Source organism: Physeter macrocephalus, chromosome 13, assembly GCF_002837175.3.
Source record: "Physeter macrocephalus isolate SW-GA chromosome 13, ASM283717v5, whole genome shotgun sequence".
Taxonomy (NCBI): domain Eukaryota; kingdom Metazoa; phylum Chordata; class Mammalia; order Artiodactyla; family Physeteridae; genus Physeter; species Physeter macrocephalus.
This window is the reverse complement of record NC_041226.1, coordinates 15324964-15349761: the sequence shown is the minus strand read 5'-3', so window position 1 is coordinate 15349761 and position 24798 is coordinate 15324964. Positions and strand designations below refer to the sequence as shown.

Below are 24798 nucleotides of genomic sequence, written 5' to 3'. Positions count from 1 at the left end.
GTGCCGCGGAGCAGCTGGGCCCGTGAGCCATGCCCGCTGAGCCTGCGCGTCCGGAGCCTGTGCTCCGCAACAGGAGAGGCCACAACAGTGTGAGGCCCGCGTACCACAAAAAAAAAAAAAAAAAAAAAAAGTAACTGAGAAACACATGCAATTTGAATTACGGCATAATGGAATTCGTCTTAAAATCTCTCAGGTCTTTAGAATTCTGGTTATGTGTACAGTATGAGACCTTCTAGGATAATAAAATATAAAAGTCAAAAAAGATTAAAACCATTTACTCTGACCACACCTAATATGGGAATTCCCAAGCTCTATGTCTGAGAGAACCCGTTTCCAGCCAATTCTAATTGACACCAAATTCTTCCTCATGTTGAGTCAAAAGCTGCCTCCTTGCCCTACGTATTGCTCCCCAGAACAAGAGAAAGTAAGTGGACTGCCCTTGTACCACTGTCTCCTTTCAGATATATTGAAGCACTTTTTTCAAGTTCGACAGTTCTTTCTTTACCATACTTTGTAATGTAAGTATTTGTTCATGCATGTAACTGACATGTCAGACTATTGTCTTCATTAAGATAGTGAAAATGCCTTTTAAATCTTACTCTGTAGTGCCTGGTACACAGAGAGCACTTAATACACTAGTTGAATGGAAAGAAAAAAATGTATAGATGTCTAATTTCCTACTTGTAGACAATTTTAGTTTGTCAATATTTTTCTTAAAATCAGAAAAGTTACTCAGTATAATCTCTCATTTTCTTCTAATTGTAATATTCTAATATTTTAACGTGTAGTTCTTTGTCCTGAACACATTCCTGATAAATATGTGATAGTGAACAATTTCATAATATATCTACAGAAACTGCTTGGGTCCAAAATAGTCTAAACAGTAGATCATCTATGTTGCACAATGAATATATTACTGATTCTTTCATGACACATTCAGTGCCATTTTGACATGTGTGTTAATACAAGGGAATTTGGTATTATCACTGTGTGGCTTCAATTATATAATTCATATTATTTTCAAAAATCATTCACTACATGGAGATTTTGAAGCTATAAACATGTAAGGAAAACGTTTGAACAGGGTAAGGTCAGATCTCGTAGGGGTGCTAAGGCAGAAAAAAAAGGTTGAGAACTATAAATCTTTAATGACAAATCTCTTATTCTTGAAAATAATTTTTTTTCTTAGAAATGTGCTTGGCATTTAAAAATATGTGACTCTTTACCAGCTAATTGGGACCAAAAAATACTTACTTCACTGTGGCACTTAGAAGGAAGTTCAGCTGTGGCATTAACAGGTTGTCTGGGGCTGACAGATAGTGATCAAACTGAACCTAAACAAAACAGAGAAATCCAAAACACAAAGTGCATATTATCTGCTAACAGACATCCCAAATAAGCATCTCTTTTAAGGATTAAATCTTAGTAAAAATCCCATATTCCAAATAACGAGTTCTTCGTGATCAAAATGAGTTATTCCTTACACATTTTAACTAAAAACTCACTGAAAGTGTCAACTCTTTAATGCAGTCAGTATCAGCAATACCTACTTTCAAAATTCCGATCCAAGCCATTTATCCTGATCTCCCTCACCAAACTTCTTGGGTAATAATATTAGCAAGAAGTCAAGTCTTCAGATTTCAAGTCTACCTTACTTTCTTAAATCCAATGTATCTCTTAATTATTCACTCCTCTATTCATTCAATTAATGTTTATGGAGTACCTGTTACTGGTAAGTTGCCACATAACATAATGTAAATATAACGGTGGGCAAAAGAGGGCAGTCCCCAGCTTCACAGAGCTTATGGCCTAGTGAGAGAGGTAGTAAACAAATAATAATGTAAATAAAGGAAAAACCAAGGTACTATAAAAGCATCAGTCAGGACGACACAGACCTAATCTGTATGTTTGGCAAAAGCATTTCTGAGGAAAGGTCATTTTAGGTGAAATCTTAATGATGAATAGACGTTAGGTTAAGTGTGTACTGGGGCTGGTGTGGAGGAAGGCTTAGGTGAGAAAGAGGATGGCTACCAGAGATCAGTCCATGCAGGACTTGCATGGTTTCTAGAAGATTTTAATTCTTACTGTAAAAGCATTAGGAAACCATCGAAGAAGGGAAATAATCTGATTTAAATTTTAAGAAGCTAAATCTGGCTACAGCAAGAAGAATGGAAGGGGAGGGCTTCCCTGGAGGCACAGTGGTTGAGAGTCCGCCTGCCGATGCAGGGGACACGGGTTCGTGCCCCGGTCCGGGAAGATCCCACATGCCGTGGAGCGGCTAGGCCCGTGAACCATGGCCACTGAGCCTGCGCGTCCAGAGCCTGTGCTCCGCAACGGGAGAGGCCACAGCAGTGAGAGGCCCGCGTACCGCAAAACAAATAACAAAAAACAAACAAAAAAAGAATGGAAAGGGAGGTTGTGATAGCAGATGCCAAGGACACCACATAGGTAGCTATTGTGGCATCTTAGACGCCAAGGGCAATAGGGGTGAAGAGAAGAGAAGAGATCGGAGAGAATTAGAGAGCAAAATCATCAAGATTTGGTTAGTGACAGATAGGATGAAGGGGTTGACTCCCAGGATTTGGATCTAATTCACAGCAAGAATGAGATCCCACAGAAATTATTACCACATTAAATTATTACTGTTAAACAATGGGACAATAAAAGTGGAAAGCTAAAATATTTCTTCAGTGACAGAATACAAACATTTGATTTGAAATAAGCATTTAAGCTTTAGAAAATCTGAGAAGTCCTCAGAGATAAAGAATTCAGATAGATCCATATAACGTGCTTAATCCCACTGCTAATTCAGTAACTTTATTTTAAACTCTTACTAAGAAAAAAGATCTATTAAGAGGTATACTTGAGTATAAGGACATATACTTTTAAATTTTGATAAATGTTGCCAAATTGACCTCTAAAAGGATTATACTAATTTATAATCTCACTGACAGTGTAAAAATGCCTATTTTCCCAGACCATTTCAATTGCCATATAACAAAACTTTTTATTTTCAGTAATTTAATAGGCAGAAATTCTCACCGCTGTTTTAATTTGCATATTTTGATAATTATCTTCTATGTTTGCCATTTGCATTTCTTCTATGAACTGTCCAAATATACGGTGCATTATTTTGTACTGATTTGGGGGATCTCATTCTATATTAAGGATAATACAATTAAGCATAATAGGTCTGTTATATAATTTGCAATTTTTTTCCACATCATTGTTTATAGTTTAATTTAGTTTATATAGTCTTTTTCTGTAACAACTTTGAAGTGTTATGTAGCCAAATCTGTCTGGTTTTTTCTTATGGCATCTGGACTACATGCCATCCTTTAAAACACATTAAAATTTCCCCTCAATCATTATAGAGTCAGACCCCAGTATCCAAGGGGGACTGGTTCCAGGACCCCCTCAGATATCAAAATCCAGGATGCTCAAATCCCTTATATAAAATGGCACAGTATTTGCATCTAATCTCCACACACCCTCCCATAAACTTTAAATCATCTCTAGATTACTTCTAACACCTGATACAATGTAAATAGCTGCCAGTGTGCAGCAAATTCAAGCTCTGTTTTTTGGAACTTTCCAGAATTGTTTTTCTGTGGGGGGGGGGCAACTATTTTCAATCCGCAGTTGGTGGAATATGCGGATGTGGAAACTGCAGATATGGAGAGCTGACTATTAGGAAAAGAATAATGGTATGTTTTATACTTAGTGATGCTCCAAAGAATTCAACATTCAAATACTAAGTACTGAAATGTGTGGTTAAATATAAAAGAACTGCAGGTATTTGGTTAAAAAAAGTAACTGAGGGCTTCCCTGGTGGCGCAGTGGTTGCGCGTCCGCCTGCCGATGCAGGGGAACCGGGTTCGCGCCCCGGTCCGGGAGGATCCCACGTGCCGCGGAGCAGCTGGGCCCGTGAGCCATGGCCGCTGAGCCTGCGCGTCCGGAGCCTGTGCTCCGCAACAGGAGAGGCCACAACAGTGTGAGGCCCGCGTACCACAAAAAAAAAAAAAAAAAAAAAAAGTAACTGAGAAACACATGCAATTTGAATTACGGCATAATGGAATTCGTCTTAAAATCTCTCAGGTCTTTAGAATTCTGGTTATGTGTACAGTATGAGACCTTCTAGGATAATAAAATATAAAAGTCAAAAAAGATTAAAACCATTTACTCTGACCACACCTAATATGGGAATTCCCAAGCTCTATGTCTGAGAGAACCCGTTTCCAGCCAATTCTAATTGACACCAAATTCTTCCTCATGTTGAGCCAAAAGCTGCCTCCTTGCCCTACGTATTGCTCCCCAGAACAAGAGAAAGTAAGTGGACTGCCCTTGTACCACTGTCTCCTTTCAGATATACTGAAGCACTTTTTTCAAGTTCGACAGTTCTTTCTTTACCATACTTTGTAATGTAAGTATTTGTTCATGCATGTAACTGACATGTCAGACTATTGTCTTCATTAAGATAGTGAAAATGCCTTTTAAATCTTACTCTGTAGTGCCTGGTACACAGAGAGCACTTAATACACTAGTTGAATGGAAAGAAAAAAATGTATAGATGTCTAATTTCCTACTTGTAGACAATTTTAGTTTGTCAATATTTTTCTTAAAATCAGAAAAGTTACTCAGTATAATCTCTCATTTTCTTCTAATTGTAATATTCTAATATTTTAACGTGTAGTTCTTTGTCCTGAACACATTCCTGATAAATATGTGATAGTGAACAATTTCATAATATATCTACAGAAACTGCTTGGGTCCAAAATAGTCTAAACAGTAGATCATCTATGTTGCACAATGAATATATTACTGATTCTTTCATGACACATTCAGTGCCATTTTGACATGTGTGTTAATACAAGGGAATTTGGTATTATCACTGTGTGGCTTCAATTATATAATTCATATTATTTTCAAAAATCATTCACTACATGGAGATTTTGAAGCTATAAACATGTAAGGAAAACGTTTGAACAGGGTAAGGTCAGATCTCGTAGGGGTGCTAAGGCAGAAAAAAAAGGTTGAGAACTATAAATCTTTAATGACAAATCTCTTATTCTTGAAAATAATTTTTTTTCTTAGAAATGTGCTTGGCATTTAAAAATATGTGACTCTTTACCAGCTAATTGGGACCAAAAAATACTTACTTCACTGTGGCACTTAGAAGGAAGTTCAGCTGTGGCATTAACAGGTTGTCTGGGGCTGACAGATAGTGATCAAACTGAACCTAAACAAAACAGAGAAATCCAAAACACAAAGTGCATATTATCTGCTAACAGACATCCCAAATAAGCATCTCTTTTAAGGATTAAATCTTAGTAAAAATCCCATATTCCAAATAACGAGTTCTTCGTGATCAAAATGAGTTATTCCTTACACATTTTAACTAAAAACTCACTGAAAGTGTCAACTCTTTAATGCAGTCAGTATCAGCAATACCTACTTTCAAAATTCCGATCCAAGCCATTTATCCTGATCTCCCTCACCAAACTTCTTGGGTAATAATATTAGCAAGAAGTCAAGTCTTCAGATTTCAAGTCTACCTTACTTTCTTAAATCCAATGTATCTCTTAATTATTCACTCCTCTATTCATTCAATTAATGTTTATGGAGTACCTGTTACTGGTAAGTTGCCACATAACATAATGTAAATATAACGGTGGGCAAAAGAGGGCAGTCCCCAGCTTCACAGAGCTTATGGCCTAGTGAGAGAGGTAGTAAACAAATAATAATGTAAATAAAGGAAAAACCAAGGTACTATAAAAGCATCAGTCAGGACGACACAGACCTAATCTGTATGTTTGGCAAAAGCATTTCTGAGGAAAGGTCATTTTAGGTGAAATCTTAATGATGAATAGACGTTAGGTTAAGTGTGTACTGGGGCTGGTGTGGAGGAAGGCTTAGGTGAGAAAGAGGATGGCTACCAGAGATCAGTCCATGCAGGACTTGCATGGTTTCTAGAAGATTTTAATTCTTACTGTAAAAGCATTAGGAAACCATCGAAGAAGGGAAATAATCTGATTTAAATTTTAAGAAGCTAAATCTGGCTACAGCAAGAAGAATGGAAGGGGAGGGCTTCCCTGGAGGCACAGTGGTTGAGAGTCCGCCTGCCGATGCAGGGGACACGGGTTCGTGCCCCGGTCCGGGAAGATCCCACATGCCGTGGAGCGGCTAGGCCCGTGAACCATGGCCACTGTGCCTGCGCGTCCAGAGCCTGTGCTCCGCAACGGGAGAGGCCACAGCAGTGAGAGGCCCGCGTACCGCAAAACAAATAACAAAAAACAAACAAAAAAAGAATGGAAAGGGAGGTTGTGATAGCAGATGCCAAGGACACCACATAGGTAGCTATTGTGGCATCTTAGACGCCAAGGGCAATAGGGGTGAAGAGAAGAGAAGAGATCGGAGAGAATTAGAGAGCAAAATCATCAAGATTTGGTTAGTGACAGATAGGATGAAGGGGTTGACTCCCAGGATTTGGATCTAATTCACAGCATTATCACAATTCACAACCGTACTCTTTATACATTTGGTTGTGTGATAACTGCATCTCTTACTAGATCATGCCTATTTTCATCCCAGTTCTCAGCATGATACCTAGTTAATAGCAGATACTTGGTTAATAATTGCTGAAATAATTAATGGACAGATGCTCTTATACTTTCTGAGTTAAGAACACTTGGAAAAGGACCTGGGGTTGGGGCTGGTGGGGAAGAGTTAGAGGAGCTCAGTTTGGGATATGGTGAACTGAGGTGCCTTTGAAGCATCGAAGTTGGGCCACCAGACAGTTATAGATAAAACAATGGATCACACATAAAATTCAATCAAGAGTTTGTTTCTTTAGAGAGACCTAAGATATTCAACTCAATTATTTTTAAAGTTAAGATCAGGCATATACGAACCTGTAACAGGGCTTAAATATATTTTGTGAGTTTGTATTATGAACTGGATATGCGTCACTGGAGAAGGAGAAATAGGCAGAACACACATTTACTGAGTACTAACTAAGGTTACTGATCTCTGCATAAACCTATATCCTCATTTTGCTGGGGCGGGGGGGCGGGGGAGGGCAGTAAATACCTTAAAGTGGAATTACTGGGTGGTATGGTGAGTGTACATTTAACTCTCTAAGAAACTTATCTTTAAAAAAAAAAAATTTATTTATTTATTTATTTACTTATTTTTGGCTGTGTTGGGTCTTCGTTTCTTTTTTTTTTTTTTTTTTTTTGTGGTATGCGGGCCTCCCTCTGTTGTGGCCTCTCCCGCTGCGGAGCACAGGCTCCGGACGCGCAGGCTCAGCGGCCATGGCTCACGGGCCCAGCCGCTCCGCGGCATGCGGGATCCTCCCAGACCGGGGCGCGAAGCCGGTTCCCCTGCATCGGCAGGCGGACGCACAACCACTGCGCCACCAGGGAAGCCCGGGTCTTCATTTCTGTGCGAGGGCTTTCTCCAGTTGCGGCGAGCGGGGGCCACTCTTCACTGCGGTGTGCGGGCCTCTCACTATCGCAGCCTCTCTTGTTGCAGAGCACAGGCTCCAGACGCACAGGCTCAGCAGTTGTGGCACACGGGCTTAGTTGCTCCGCGGCATGTGGGATCTTCCCAGACCAGGGCTCGAACCCGTGTCCCCTACATTGGCAGGCAGACTCCCAACCACTGCGCCACCAGGGAAGCCCGAAACTTATCTTTTTTAATGAATGTAAAATTTATTCATTTTCATTTATTTTTGAACTTTTCAGAATCAAATCTTCTCTGCATTTCTAGTTTTTACTGTTATGTTGGATATACACAAGTTATGACTTACTTTTTATATACTGTCTTTTACCACGACATAATGTTCCTTATCTATGATATTTAGTGTTTTTAAAATCTACCTTGTCTAATTATCAACTCTGTCAGCTCTGTATTCTTTGCATTTGTTGGGTATCTTGTGGGTCTACCCCTTTATTTTCAGTTAAATTTAGCTCTGTCAGATGATAGGTAGGAAAGCCCAGGCATCAAAGAAGTCACCCAGGAGAACTGTTCATCAAAGTCAAACCACTGAGGTAGTGAGTATTTAAACACATAGGACAGGCAGTACATATAGTAGGTAAGAGAATAAGTACTGGGTTGAATGGGGTTGTTAGGAGGATTAAAGAGCTGGTACATTAAAAATGTGTGTCAGGCTCAATATATGTTAATGGACGTTGTCCTTACTGTTTATTATTACTACCACTAGAATTAGTATCATAAAGCTTCCAAAGGGGATCATTCCTATGAGGACTAAATTAGTGTCATCCAACTGATGGCTGTGTGTGTGTGTGTGTGTGTGTGTGTCTACACACACACACATATATATGCAAAGTATGTACTTAAGATGTGGAAACATGCTACAAAAAGTGGTGCTCACGCAGAAAGGGATGTGCAAGCAAGCTCATCACTTGAAAAGAAGGTAATAAAGTGGAGGTTCGGTGAGCATCACAGTGAAGAGAAATATTTTAAGACTGGAATCCAATTTCAGTTATCAACTCAGGAAGAAGTCAAGAACTATAAGCCCAGGATGACTGACAGATGGAAGTCTATAATGATATATAGCTAACTTCTTCACGTCTCTCATTCCTTTCTCCATTAGGTTAGGAGTAAAACTCTGAAACCGAAGAAAATATAAACAGGAATAATGACACTATTAGGGTATGGTGCAATATTACTACAAATGTATGTCTTGGTCAGATCTCCTTAGTTAAAGGAATACATGTGCAATCATTATGACTGGACCCGACGTGAATACAGCATATGAAGAGAGAAAATTATCACCCAAGACAAGAATTATCACACGGGAAAAAATAAGAATAATGTTCCATAAGGAAACATATGTTGAAATGCTTTATTACGTACTTACCATTGCAGCCTTCAGTGCCACAGAATCTAGGTTGGGAAAATCAGCTAAAGGGCCCTTAAAAAAAAAAAAGGGGCAAAGCCAAGATGAAAACAGGTGCTATATGTTACAATTCACTTGTCAAATACAGTCCATTAGTAGATTGCCCAAATTTGAAAATTTAGCTTATTTCCAAAGAACTCAAGTGTCCTATCTCCAACCTCAATGAAAAGAGGAACTATGATTTGTTCATTTTTATATAACTAGCGTGAAGGCACTCAATAGCTGTTGGAGTGAGAAGCACATAAGTTTATTAACAATGGAAATAAAAGGATACTTCAGATTTAATCATAAGCAAGGAAAAAAGGGCAATAAAGCACTGAGGAATGGCAGTAAGACACGGGGGCTTTAAGAGTTTCCTTGATAATTTTAGAAAATATAAAAAGGCAGCAGAATTTGCTCCTACTGGTGGAAATTTGCTTATTACCTTATCAAAAGAAAAAATTCAAACCTTGTGATTTTTGAGCTTCACTTAAGAGTGCCTGGGCTATAAAATATTCTTCATGTTAATGTTATTTAAAAGTTTTTTGCTTTTTAAAGAAAGAGGCCTACATGGTTTTCTAGGGTTCCCACCACTCCCTTTTCTAACTCTACTGGAGTTCTATAACTTAACAAGATCAGATGTTAGCCCCAGAAGTATTTACCTTTCCAAAGTAATACACCATGATTTGCTAAATTAAAAGGGGGAATGACTGCTATTTATATAGTCATCTATGCACTTAATAAATCATTGGTGATAAAGGACTGAAAAATTTACCTATATGAATATTCTTTATGTATCTTTCAATACTAATTTTTGTATGTTTTCATTACTTGTAACCCAAACTATCTATAGTAAAAAAGATAGTATTTTGAGACACCCTACTATATCTCAGATAGTCCTCCAAGAACTACACAGGTATTATCTCAATCTTAGAACAAGCCTATGTTACAGATATTATTACCCTCAATCTACAGATGAGGAACCAGAGAGAGAAGTCACTTTCCCAGTGAAAAATTGCTACTAAGTGTCCAGCTCTAGAAGCCGTACTCTAAATTGGTGTAACTCTCTAGTTAGGAAGATCCATGTGCTTACCTGTTCGGGTTTATGTTGCTGTATAGTGTTATAGATACAACTCACGCCTGCTCTAGTTAAAACATAAGAAGCTTGCTCATTTATAAGTGTGTCCAAATGTGCTTCAATCTAAAATAAAACACAATTAAAAGAAGAATAAGACTGATTGAGAATAGAAGTAGACCAGCCTGGAGTCTTAGCTCTTCATCACGGACGTGTTCCTTGCAGCGGCTATGAGGCCAAAATATGAGGGATAGGGACTGCTCCTATACAAAGACTCTTCCTTCCCCAAAGAGGAAGTCCTCTTACAAAAGGGAGGGAAAGTCTTACTTGAGGATTCCAGGATTAGCCACTAGTCAAAAAATTTGGTTTGCTTCTTAGCTCCTTTAAAAGCTGGTATTAAGCATAACACAAACAAAAACTACTCATAAACAACAGTGTAAAATAAAATACTTAGAATTCTGGGAAGATGAGGACCTGATGTCCCTCACATCCACACTGCCTCATGCTCCCAACTTGCTGGACTAACTCAGCCAATCAAATACATCACCTGGAGAAGTCTGAAGGAAATCCCATGGGGGCTGAGGCAGTAAGCTTTCCAGAGGAGAGCAGATTTGCCACAACTAGGGGACTGTTGAGGAACCAGGAGAAGGCTGGTCAAAGATGTCAAGTTCAGGAGCTGCCTAAAAAGACCCAGCTAGCAGGTGAGAGTTGTACGTGGTCACCTGTTTTGCGCTATTCTTGGGGAAGCTACCCAATGCTAATGGGGGCAGAAGCCACAGAAGCAGACTACCTGATGGGATGAAGTACTCCCAGGTGGGAAGAAGTCCGCTGCTCCTTCCTTTAACCAGTACAGGCCTGTAAGTCTAGAGATCTTCCTGTTATCCCTCACTGGATAGTCCCCTCAGTTTTACCACCTTGTTTACCAGTGGCATAGTATGCTATTAAGAGATGCTATCTGTTACCATCTGAATGTTTGCCATTGTGCAAGTCATTCCAGCAGTTGAGCCCCTCCCCGTAAAAAACTTACAACTGATTTAAAAGAGGTGAGTAGGTTCTATGAGAAAACCCACCTGAATAATGAGAACAGTATCTTTTCCCGAGGCAACACTATTGAAAGACGCAGGGTACCTTAGTTTTTTTTTAAATGAATGCCCAAGAAAGTACAATTAGAACCTTAGAACCCTTACTTACTAGTCTTACTGGAAATCCAAGAAAAACAAGATTGCAAATGGAAATATTTAATGAAAGAGTTATTGCTAAGAACCAAATTAGCATCTGAAAGAAAAGTGGAAGAATAGTAATACAGAGTAAATATCAAAGAAATATATTAAAGTGAAGAGATTTAAACAGAAATTAGAAGACAAATTTAGGAGATAAAGCCAACTAAGGACAGGAGCTTCAGAATATAAAAAGTAACAGATGGAGAAGTGATAATTAATTACAGATAACAGAAAACTTTACTGAGCAAAAAACAAACGGGTGGTATCTTCAGACTGAAAAGCCTTTGCAAAATCCAAGATGGAAATAATAGAAAGAGACATACCAAAAAATATCCTGAGGAAATATCTGAACTCAAAGGAAAATCCTTGTAAGCTTCCACATGAATAAAATAGGTTATCACAAACGAAAGAGAATCAGACTAGCCTAGATTTCTTACTTGAAACACTGGAAGAAGAAAGAATGGAAGAAAATTAATAGACTAGTGATAGAAAAGATCTGAAAATCAAGAATCTTTTACTCGACAAGGAAATCTATCACTGTGGGGCCCGTGCCTTCCAGCATCCACACCCTTGCCCAGTCCTCTCCACACTGACTCTGGCTGGTCCACGTGACCAGCGCCGGCCGCCAGCCCATCAGCAAGAATAATGCAGGCTCAATAAGCACTTACATGCTGGGGCTTGTCCTCTTGGAATGCAAAAAACGACTTTGGAATATTTGAGAAAAAAAGATTAATTGGTGATAAAACAGATTGCTGGACAACTGATATATGTGCACATCTTGAGAAGAGATTTAGACACATGGCAGAGTTTTGGGTTGAATTAGTGATAAATACATTAAAAACCAATCACTATTTTTTAAAAAGATTTTACTAATTATACTTAAACAATTATGCAAAAAAGAAAAATTAATCACACTTCATTATATTTCTTTTAAAAGAAAGAATTAGAAAGTAGAAAATATCACAAACTTAGAGGTCTCAAACTTGTTCCTTAGAAAAACCCAAAACGACAAATTTTTACTGTAGCCACTGCCAAACTGTTTAAGAAGACTCAGAGTTCTTGTTGTTTTTTTTAAACATTCTATCTACCAAAAATCACTATTTCAAAATCAAAAGCCAAGTATCTGGTAAATTTTATAAATGGCCTTGTTGTGACTCTTAAGTGATACCATTTGGCTTATAGGACCAGAGCGATTGGTATAACAAACTGTAATGTTGTGCCTAACACTCATTTACACATAGATAAAAATATATCTGTCCTCTGCAACACCTTCTGCACTAGCTACACAGCTTGAAAAATATAGCACGTTATTCACAGTATGGAAACTGAAATCTGCATACAGAATAACAGTTCAAATTAGTCAGAAAAGCTCCATTCTACCACCACACACCATGGCTTGAATAAAATATCTTACCTGTTAAATATTCTGGCTTCTCCGAAACGAAACTAAAATACTGAATATGCATGGGGGCAGGGAGGGGTTCTATCAGACTATAACAAGGGATTCATATAAATCAGGTCACTGAAATTATCTTAAAGCTGGTAACTGAGATCATGTATAGCAAAAAGATTTCATCACAGTGAGCAGTCATTTTATGGCAAAATTAACCTGGAACTGTAGCATTTCCAGACGTCTGTCAGTGAATTCAAACAGAGCTAATGTTGTCTTCATCATATATAGTGAATTGACCATGAAGGTGGCCATGTCAGCTGTGCCTAAATTGCTGGCTGATACAGTACACATCTGGAGGAGAGGATCCAAGACACATGATAAAACCTATAAATGAAAAATAAAATCAAATGTATGCCTTATTTCCCAACCAGTGATACAGGTCTGTGTTAACGGCACTTCAGAATGAATGTCAAACTAATGGGGAGCGGGCCAACTTACAGAAGCACATAAGAAAAAGATTAAATGGTACCATAACTGTAATAGTTTTTAAAACAATCATCACTGAATATATACTTTTTAAATTAAAGGGAACTGGTTTAATATTTGAAGGAAAAAGCAATGAGAAGGATTGTCAAGATACATGGGATATAAAGTGCCAGAATTTCAAAAGAATGTACATGAGAGGAGCAATAAGAATCATTAAAAGTGAATTTACAACATACCTGCACAAAATCGGCTTGACGGGCATCTAGTGGTACAACTGAAGAATCATGAGATGCCAAAACTTCACGCAACAACATGAGTGTCTGATTTAATGCAGAACTTGGTCCAAGATCAGGTGGTGGGAGTTCAACCTAAAATGAAGGATGACTTATCCACTGCTTATATTTTTCTACTAAATTTTAGTGTCTAAATAAATGCCAGTTCACAGTAAAATAATTCATATGAAAGATGTAAAGCTCTGCTGACACATTACAAAATCTATAATCTATCAAGTTTATTTTTTATCATACTAATCAAAATCAGCACAGAAAGTGACACGTAAGTTTTTTGTTAGATTATCTCAGAATTAATACATCACAATTAAAAGTACAGAATTTGAACTTTAATTCAAAAAATTACAAGGAAACTTAGCAGTCTTTGAATTGTAGAATTATATTTTCATATAGATTTGAAATGGCCTGCTGTTTTGTTTTTTGGCCCAAGTTTTAAGAACTAATCCAGAGACCAGCACTTCACCTCCTATAATATTATTGAGAATCATCACTCACCTGCATGCCCCAATCTATCTATCTTTCAACAAGCACCCCAGGTGGTTTTCAGGACCTTGGTCCATGAGCCACACACTTCACAGAAACAGTACAACACTGCCACTAAAATCTTGAATTCTGGAGTTAAAGAGATTAATTTTACATTTTGTAACTAGCACTTACTAGTTGTGTGACCTTGGAAAAGTTATTTAAATTCTCAGAGGCTCAGAGGGATTCTGTAAAGATTAAATGGGATTGCTGCATCTCAACTACTGAGTATCTGATACTTATTAACTGGCTACATTCATCATCCCTACTTGACACCATCATGATATCCCAGAAGAGGTGCCTGTGAATTTTTTCAAAACATTTTTCGAAGTACTTATAATACTAATATAGTCAGGTTTTGTAAATGAAACAAAATCTGGTACTCAGAAATCCATGTAACACTACCCTCTCATGTCAGGTAGACAGAAAGGCATAAGAATTTTATAATATCAGTATTTATATTAAGAATGTTTCATGTATAAAAGTTAATACATAAGTGACATCAGCAGGAATGGCAAAGTATGGACCTCTGAAAATCCTTCCTCCTTCATAAAAGCAACAAAAACAAAAATCATGAGACATGCCAACAAACAAAAAAGTATGATCATTTACAGAAAAATCAATAGCAATTCCCTGAGGAAGCCCAGATGTTGGAAATACTAGCCAAAGACTTTAAATCAGCTCTTTTAAATATGTTCAAAAACTAAAGGAAACTGTTAATGAATTAAAGGATAGTATGAGAAAAAATCTTACAAAATAGGGAATGTCAATAGATAGAAATGGTTAAAAAAAATAACCAAATAGAAATGTTGGAGTTGAAAAAGCACAATAACTGAAATGAAAAATTCACTACAGGCGGGCTTCCCTGGCGACGCAGTGGGTGAGAGTCTGCCTGACGATGCGGGGGACACAGGTTCGCGCCCCAGCCCGGGAAGATCCCACATGCCGTGGAGCGGCTGGGCCGGTGAGCCATGGCCGCTGAGCCTGCGCGTCCGGAGCCTGTGCTCCGCAACGGGGAGAGGCCACAACAGTGAGAGGCCCGTGCACCGCAAAAAAAAAAAAAAAAAATTAACTACAGGGAATCAACAGGAGATCTGAACAGATAGACTAAATAATCAGTGAACTTGAAGATAGGTCAATTAAGATTAACTGCTGTGAGGAACAGAAGGAAAAAAGAATGAAAGAAAATTAACAGAGCCTCAGACACCTATGCAACACCATCAACATCATCAGTACAATGGGGATCTCAGAAGGAAGAAAAAAGGGGGCATGCAAAAAGAATATTTAAAGAAATAGTGGGAGAAGACTTAGCAAATTTGATTAAAAAAATTAATCTAAACATCCAAGAAATTCATGAACTCCAAGCAGAATAAACTTAAACAGATCCACACTGGGACACATAATCAAACTGTCAAAAGACAAAGAGAGAATCTTGAAATCAACAAGAGAGAGGTAACTCATTCTGAACAAAGGATTCTCAACAAGCCTAACAGTTGATTTCTCATCAGAAAACATGGAGATCAGAAGGCGCTGGATGATATATTCAAGGGCTGAAAGAAATATATTGTCAACCAAGAATTCTATATTCAACAAAACTACTCTGTAAGACTGAAGAAGAAATAAAGATATTTCCAAAACTACTCTGCAAGAATGAAGAAATTAAGACATTCCCAATAAACAAAACCAAGAATTCTTTACCAGCAAACCTGCTCTACAAGAAATATTAAAGGGAATCCTTCAAGCTAAAATGAAGGGACACTAGACAGTAACTCAAATTTGCAAGAATAAAGAACAGCAGTCAAGTTTCTGACACCAGTAAATATAAAAGGCAGTTGAATGTACTTTCTGCTTGTAACTCCTTTTTCCTGGATTTAAAAGACAACTGAACGAAGCAACCATTTTAAATCTATGTTGATAAGCACACAATGCAGAAAGATGTAATTTTTAACAACAGTATCATAAAGGAAGGGGAAAATGGGGCTATACAGGAGCAAAGCTTTAGAACACTACTGAAAGTAAGTTGGTATTGATCCAAACTAGCTAGATTATTAAAAAATTAAGATGGTAATTATTATTCCCAGAGCACCACTAAGAAAATAAATAACTAACTACACACATACACATACATATATATTTACATAAACAATAAGGGAATTAAAGCAGTGTACTAGAAAATATTTACTTAACACAAAAGAAGGCAGTAATGGAGGGACAGAGAAATAAAAACACTTAGAACATACAAAAACATGGTGCAAAATGGCAGACATAAATGCTACTTTATCAGCAATTAAATTAAATGTAAACATGCTAACCAAAAAAGCAGAGGCTGGCAGATGGATAAAAGAAAAAAGAAATACATGACCCAACTATATGCTGTATTCAAGAAACACACTTTAAAGACAAAAATAGATTGAAAGTAAAAGGACAGAAAAAGATGTATCTTGCAAACAATAACCAAAAGAGTGCTAGAGTAGCTATACTAATTTCAGACAAAAAAGACTTTAAGACAAACACTGCTGCTAGAAAGGAGGGCATTTTATAATGTTTATTATAAAGCAGATACAACAACTATAAACATACACGCATCTAACAGAGCCAAAAAATACATGAAGCCAAAACTGACAAAACAGAAGGGAAAAGTATCTCTTGTGGTGAAGCAATAGTTATGTCGAGTTTGATACCTCCTTCAGTTTTGGTTCCTTTTTTCTATTACATTCAAATAAGACTGAACTTAGAAAAACTCCAAAATACGAAGTCATCTTTATAAAAGTATTTTCTACCCATTCATCCAATTTAAAAAAGATATCTAGAATGTTGTTAAACTGATGGATGATGATTAACACAAGAATGTATTTAGCAGTCAATAAACACACAAAAAATTGTTCAACATCATTAGCCTTCAGAAAAGTACAAATCACAAATGAAATACCACAACACAACTTCCACAACAGCTAAAATTAAAGACCAACAATATCAAGTACTGGAGAGGATGTGGAGCAATGCAAATTCCCACACATTTCTGGTGGAGTAAACTGGTACAACCACTTTGCAAAAATGCTTGGCAGAGCTATGAAAGCTATCAACCCAGATATTCCATTACTGTGTATACACACAAGACAAATGAAAACTTATGTCCACCAAAAGACATGTACAAGAATATTCACAGGCGCTTTATTTACAATATCTAAGAAATAGAAACAATACAAACATTCTATCAATAAACTGTAGTAAATTTCTATACTAGAATTATTACACCATGGTTAAAAAAATGAACTACTGCTAAACACAACATGGATGAATCTTACAGATATAATACTAAATGCAAGAAGTCAGACCCAAAAGAGTTCACCTGTGTGAATTTACTTATGTGAATTTCAATAGCACATAAAAACAGGAAACTGAAGTCAAATGGTGATTGACTTTGGAGGGTTTTGACTGGGAAGGAGCATGAAGAAGCTTTCTGAGGTGCTGGAAATGTTTTATATGTCTATCTGGGTGATGAGTAATGAACATATATACAAATACAAAAATTCAATGAACTTAAGATTTGTATACTCTAAGTTTTATCTCCATTTACCCTGAAAGTTCATTTAATCTTTGTTTATATTATGTAAATATTGATAATAAGGTTTTATAAAAATATCCAAAATTCAAGTGATTAATATTAATAATTATAAGGCACAAAAGAACTTTATGAAAGATATATTCGTAACTTTTATGTACATTTCCCAACTATTAAAGTTGAAGTATAAAGAAAAATTTCACATTTAAAAGCATTTGGGGGCTTCCCTGGTGGCGCAGTGGTTGCGCGTCCGCCTGCCGATGCAGGAGAACCGGGTTCGCGCCCCGGTCTGGGAGGATCCCACATGCCGTGGAGCGGCTGGGCCCGTGAGCCATGGCCGCTGAGCCTGCGCGTCCGGAGCCTGTGCTCCGCGACGGGAGAGGCCACAACAAGAGGGAGGCCCACATACCACAAAAAAAAAAGAAAAAAAAGCATTTGGTCTACTGAAAACTTCATATTCTATATATTAGAACCTTTTTTTTTTTTAATGTATAGAGCTATAACACTGAACAAAGTTCTCATTCTTCTTGTGACTGTTTACTACATTTTTTATCCCTTTTGTAGATACATGCTCTGACTATTAGAGGAAAATGAAAAGGTTGCACCATGAAAGTTCCAAAAGCTGTTTTTACCTCATTCCACTGCCAACTTTAGTTTTATTCTTTGAAATATCTTCCATTTAAGGCCCTCCAATTTTCTGTACTGTAGCTTCTTAGAAGACCACTTGCCCATGTGCTTTCAAAAAATAAAATCAACACCAAACAAAAACCCTCATATTTTTTTAATACATACTTTAATTTTTTAATTAATTAAAAAAAAATTTTTGGCTGTGCTGGGTCTTCGCTGCTGCACCCTGGCTTTCTCTAGTTGTGGCGAGCGGGGGCTACTCTTCATTGAGGTACGCAGGCTTCTCAATGTAGTGGCTTCTCTTGTTGTGGAGCATGGGCTCTAGGCATGTGGGCTTCAGTAGTTGTGGCACACGGGCTTAGTTGCTCTGCGGCATGTGGGATTTTCCCAGACCAGGGCTCGAATCCACGTCCCCTGCACCGGCGAGTGGATTCCCAACCACTGTGCCACCGGGGAAGCCCCAAAACCCTATTTTTAAATTAACTGCTTCATTTTATATATAGACTCCTTTCACTCTAAATACATACATGTTCCAGTAATTAACAGTAAATGGAACTAAAGTGTTTTGTTTTTTTTTTTGCGGTACGCGGGCCTCTCACTGTTGTGGCCTCTCCCGTTGCGGAGCACAGGCTCCGGACGCGCAGGCTCAGCGGCCATGGCTCACGGGCCCAGCCGCTCCGCGGCATGTGGAATCCTCCCGGACCGGGGCACGAACCCGTGTCCCCTGCATCAGCAGGCAGACTCTCAACCCCTGCGCCACCAGGGAAGCCCTAAAGTGTTTTTTTTTAAAACCACTTTATTGAGGTATGACTGACATACAAAAAGCTGTAAATATTTAATGTATACAACTTGATGAATTTAGAGGTAAGTACATACCTGAAACCAAGTCCCCCTAAAACCAAGTTCCCTTACAGAGTTTATGAACAACCTCTTTATCCAAAGCTTTACTCTCTTTCTTGTCCCGCCCCTGTTCCCCTCAGGATTGAGAAGTATCAAAGAAAAGGGGAGATTGAAACCAAGCAGGACCCTGCGAGGCCTTCCCAGGTACAAAAGCCCCTCCGTGTCCCCCATTTCTTGTTTGTAGAACAAAAGGCTTTAGTCTCCTAGGCCTTCTGTGAGTTCCAAAGAGCCGACCCAAGCAGTTAATGACCAGGACAACACAGTCACAAGACTTCTAGTTCCTCCTGAAGGGATGTAAAATAACAATCTGATGCATACTTTGAGGTGTCCTGGAGAAACTAAGAACCCCATCCAGGTGGAGGATGGTGACTACCTGCTGACCACAAGGACTAGACCTCAGACTGGTTGAAACCAGAAGGTTAAGATTCCCAAAACATCACCCTGTTGCCTTACCACCAACCAACCAGAAGGTCTACAAGCTGATCACGCATCCTAGGACCCTCTCCCTTAACACTGTCTTTAAAAACCCTTGCCTGAAAGCCATCAAGGAATTCCAATCTTTTGAGCATGAGCTGCCCATTCTCCTTGCTTGGTACCCTGCAAATAAACCCTTACTTTGCTGCAAACACCCACTGTCAGAGTTTGGCTTTCTGGAACTGCGGGCACATGAGCCCCTACTTGGTAACATAACCATGAAACCATCACCACATTCCATAAACCATATCCATTAGCTCCAAAAGTTTCCTCTTACCTTATTTATGGAATTAAATTTTTTAAGTCAATAATATTATTCAAGATAAATTTAAGAGTGCAAACTAACATGTTTGCTATAACTTCAAATAATTACAACTTTTTATTTCACATACTTTTATTTAAAATTTAAAAAGCATTTTAGCTGAAAACACTGTTATTTGTTTTTCCTAGCAGAATAATCTGCAAGGAATAATGTAAAACTCAAAATACTCATCTAAAAAAAGCACTTTTCAAACTTTAACATGCATATGAATGACCAGGGAATCTGGTTAAAATGCACACTCTGATTCAGTAGGTCTGGGGTGGGGCCTGAGATTTTTAATCTCAGATAAACCAATAAACTCCTAGGTGATGTCCAAGCTGCTGGTCCAAGTACTACAATTTGAACAGTAAAAAGAGATTCTAAACAGTAATGATATCCTAGAATTTAAATCAAAATTTAAAGGACCACTTAGGTTTTTTTCACAGAGCTGGTCAAATCAATCTTGCCTACTATTAGTTTGATACGGGTTTCAATTATGACATACCATACCTTTTAAATTAGAATTGTACTATTACCATAGTGAAAAGAATTTTAGAAAATGTCTCTCTAGCTAAAATGGATATGACATTGTATCTTTTGTGGTACAGACACATATTCCCTTTAGACTTTGCTAGATTCACAGTTATGAATGTTTCAGGAGAGCCTGATAAGGAAGGGAGTACACATACTTGAATACTCAAGTGTTTCAAATGCTCTGTTAGGGAAAAGGTACATCTTTCAATAAAATAATGTCCTTGCATTTTCGTTTTTCATACTAAAGAATTAGTTCCCAAATATGTCTTTTTAAAAGCACAGAAGGAATCACGAAAAGAGTTCATCTCTGGCTATATTTATTTTAAAAGCTGTTCTTAACAATTTTACTATCCACTTAAAATTCTATTAACAAAAATTTCCACTTGGGTGCTTTGCTAATGAAGACCATTCTGCAGTAAGTGTTGTTTTCCTCATAAGGCTAGAATCTTCTTAGAAGAGATGAATGGTTTACAAGTGGCAGAATAAGATGAAGATATAATTAATATAAAATATGGAACATTAAAATTTGGTGAAGGAAAGATAATTCCTGAAAGAAACCTGAAATGGTTGTATACATAAGCAACACATAAGCTGTAAACAGTATCATATTCCAATCTCAATTTAATATTACGATATCCCTAAATATGACCCAATTCATATGTAAGAAAAACATTTCAGGGCACAATTACTGATGATAATGACAACAATAAATAACACTAATAGCCAAAACCCATCACTGCTATAAACTCACATAGGCTGCAGTATTAATTGGTGCTTAATATATTCAAATTACAATTCTTTCTTTCCCTGTTTTTATCCTATTCTATTCTGGGTTTTAACTGGAAGATACCATGCTTAAAACTTGCCTTTTATTAGCCATTTTATTTTCCTGCAACTTTCATTTTAACTTTATAAGAGAAATAAAGTATTAAGAACTCAGTGGGGTTTCTGAGTGAAAATAAAATAAAATAAATGGATAACCATTTGGGAAAAATAAATATGATCCTTCCTTCCCAGCATGGACAAAAATAAACTTCAGGTAGATTAAAAATTTGATATAAAAGTGAAACTACAGGAAGACCTAAGAACATACATTTAAATGAATTTATTAAATAATCGAACACTTTCCTACTGATAGATGCTAACTTTAGCATATAATAAATTCTACATGTATTTTCTTGTTGTGGGAATGTTTTTGAAGTATGTTTTATGGCATGTTCCCAAAGAAGAAAGAATAAGGAAAAAAAAATGTTAGATTTTACTATGTAAACATTAAAAGTGACGTATCAGAAACTACTACAAGCAAAATTAAATGGTACATGATGACATGGAGAAAAGATTTATAATATATATGACAGATAATACTCTTAATGTATAAAAAATATCAGAAAATAACAAGATACAGCTTAGTAGGAAAATGGCAAAGGACATGAGAAAACAATTCACAAACAGCCAATAAACATATTTTAAAATGTTCATTCTCACTAGAAAAACTGAAATCTAAATTAAAAAAAAAAAAAGATAGGGGCTTCCCTGGTGGTGCAGTGGTTGCGCGTCCGCCTGCCGATGCAGGGGAACCGGGTTCGCGCCCCGGTCTGGGAGGATCCCACATGCCGCGGAGCGGCTGGGCCCGTGAGCCATGGCCGCTGAGCCTGCGCGTCCGGAGCCTGTGCTCCGCAACGGGAGAGGCCACAACAGAGGGAGGCCCGCATACCAAAAAAAAAAAAAAAAAAAAAAAGATAGCACTTTTTGCTCATATTGGCAAAGATATTTTAAAATGGCTATTATCCAACTTTGCAAAATTTGGCACTTCTGGTAGGAGACAGTATGGTAGATTTGAGAAAATAAGTGAAAGGAAGTTAAATGTGGGGCTGCCTGAGGACATGCAGGATTGCTGGACATCATGGAGGGCTCTGCTTATGTTGGAGACCAAATTTTTTGGTTTCCCAGTGCACATAAAATGTTTAAACTATACTTTAGTCTTTAAGAGTGCAATGGCATTATGTCTAAAAAACAATGTATATAACAATTTAAAACTACAAAGCAAAAAAACAATGACAATAATAACATTAAAGATCACTGATCACACAGAACACCGTAACAAACAATACTGAAAAGTTGGAAATATTGTGAGAATTAACTAAAATGTGACACAAAGACATGAAATGAGCAAATACTCTTGGAAAATGGCACCAGTAGACTTGCTAAACACAGAGTTGCCACAAAACTTCAATTTGTCAAAAAAAATTCAATTATCTGCAAAGTGCAATAAAGAGAAGCATGATAAAATGAGGTAATGCCTGCACTATGTTGAACAGAAGTGGCAAAAGTGGTTATCCTTCACTTGTTCCTGATCTTAAATGAGAAGATTTAAGTCTTACACTATTGAGTATAATGTTAGCTGTGGGCTTTTCATGTATGGCATTTATTATGTTGCAGTAGTTTCCCTCTATTCCTAGTTTGTTGAGTATTTTTATGATAAAACAGTGTTGAATTTTGTCAAATGCTTTTTCTGCATCAATTGAGATGATCATGTGATTTTTCCCCCCTTTGTTCTGTTACTGTGGTAATTATACTGACTGACTTTCATAGGCCGAACTATCCTTGCATTCCAGGGATAAATCCCAGTTGTTCATGTTGTAGAGTCTTCTTTAAAGGCTTCCTCATTTGGTTTGCTAGTTATTATACTTTTCAACTCCAGAATTTCTTTTTGGTTTCCCTTGAGATTTTTCTACCTCTAATAGATATTTCCATTTTGTTCATACGCTGTTCTCTTGACTCATCTTTAACATGACTGTTTTAAAGTCTCTGTCTAGTAGATATGCCACCAGGTCTTTTTCAGGAATGGTTTCTGTTGATTTTTTTTTCCTTTGAATGGGCCATATTTTCCTGTTCCTTCGTGTGCCTTGTGATTTTTTTTGTTGTTGAAAACAACATTTGAATGTAATAATTTAACCCTGGGAATCAGATTCTCCCCCTCCTCCAGGGATGCCATTTTCTGTTACTATTTTGGGTTTTTTTAAAAAAATTGTTGTAGGCTCCCTCCGAGCCAAGGATCAGGTTGAGGTATAAACTGAAGTTCTTCTCAGGTCTTTCTGAGCCTGCTCCTTTCCCTGAACATGGGGTCACTTTCTAATTTTCCTCAAATATACAGTTGCTTTTGAATGTCCTAGACTTTAATGTCCGACTCCCAAAATGGGAAAAAGAAAAAAATTAAGGGGGTGGAAAAATGCACTAGCCTTTGAAATCCCCAGGAAGTCACTTTAGCCAGAGAAGGAGGTGTCTGACACAATGGGGAGGTGCAAAAACAATGGCCACCCTCCTCTTCACAACTCTGGGATGAGAGCACAGATCCCAGAAGTTTAGAGGACAGTGTCCTCCTTTTTGTTCACCCTGGCTCTACAAGCTGTGTGCAAGGTGCTCAAGGAACAAGTGTACAGCTGCCTGCCACAGCACTGGGGGTGGAAGATGGGTAGTCGCAACTATGCTAAGAGTTGAAGTCGACCAAAATTGACTGCAATTTATCACTATTCAAGCCTTCCCCTAGAAACTGCAATTCTTCAATAGACTCCAGAGTTCCAAAATAGTTACATTAGACAAATACTGCTAGTGCAACTGTCATCTAGGTGGGGTGACAGATTCCTGGTGCTTCCTACTTTGCCATCTTCCCTGAAAATTACTGATCTCTGTATATTGATCTTGTCACCAATTACCTTTCTAAATCCATTTACTAGTTCTACAACTTTTCAATTAATTCTCTTGGTTTTTGAAGTACAGTCAGAGCATCCACAAATAATCTAATATTTCTTCCTTTAAAATATTTATATCTGTCATTTCTTTATCTGGACTTTCTATTATTTAAACGTGTTATTGGCAAATATTCTTTTCTTGTTCTTTCTCGACTTAAATAGAATATATTACTAGTGCTTCTATGTTAATCATGAGGTTGCCTGTTAGTTTTATTAATCTTTATATGGTTAAGTATTTTTACTTTTTTATTTACTAATATTTTCCCCTCAACAATTTAATTAAATATCATGAGAACATAATTTAACATTGAAACATTTAATATATTTCCTAACACTGAAATATTCTTATATTCCTGGGAACAACCAATACTTGGTTTTAATATAATGCTGGATTTATTTTTACAATCCTTTTTAAAAACTTAAAAAGTGACTGATTTGAGGTTTTCACTTTTGTACTGTCTTTAAAAGGTTTTTATGTCAGTGTTACTCCACCTAAAAGGAATTGGGAAGCTTTCCATATTTTTCTGTGTTCTGGAGAATTCTGTTCTTTGTAGGTGTAAATAAAGCTATCTATATAACCTGAATTAAGTCTAGCAGTATGTTCATTAATAATTTTTCTTTCCTCCCTAGGTGTATTCAAGTTTCCTACCTCATTCTGAATCAATTTTTTGTCAATTTTATTTTCTTAAAATCATCCTTTTAATATATTTTAGAATAAAATTTATATATTTTAATATGGTATTCTCTAGTAAGTTTAATCCTC

General features: G+C 37.3%; 1 protein-coding gene and 1 long non-coding RNA gene across 3 annotated transcripts in view; both read right to left on the bottom strand.

Moving 5' to 3' along the window:
- The window catches only part of LOC129392666 (uncharacterized), a 4526-nt gene extending 2579 nt beyond the window's left edge, over window positions 1-1947 (bottom strand). Inside the window, exons 1-2 of the long non-coding RNA XR_008618951.1 lie at window positions 1724-1947; window positions 1255-1334 (exon numbers count right to left, since the gene is read on the bottom strand). This is a non-coding gene — a long non-coding RNA (uncharacterized lncRNA). The remainder of the gene's footprint in view (window positions 1-1254; window positions 1335-1723) is intronic.
- COG6 (component of oligomeric golgi complex 6) overlaps window positions 1-24798 on the bottom strand; it is a 73386-nt gene that overhangs the window by 17307 nt on the left and 31281 nt on the right. The window contains exons 14-19 of one of the 2 annotated variants that reach the window (XM_024125857.3): window positions 13313-13444; window positions 12807-12974; window positions 9996-10103; window positions 8885-8938; window positions 5629-5714; window positions 5142-5239 (exon numbers count right to left, since the gene is read on the bottom strand). In XM_024125857.3, coding sequence (XP_023981625.1) covers window positions 5197-5239; window positions 5629-5714; window positions 8885-8938; window positions 9996-10103; window positions 12807-12974; window positions 13313-13444 — 591 coding nt within the window. In that variant the 3' untranslated portion in view covers window positions 5142-5196. Of the gene's footprint in view, window positions 1-5141; window positions 5240-5628; window positions 5715-8884; window positions 8939-9995; window positions 10104-12806; window positions 12975-13312; window positions 13445-24798 lie in introns of those variants that run through there. The other variant, XM_007117027.4, reaches the window with a different exon arrangement.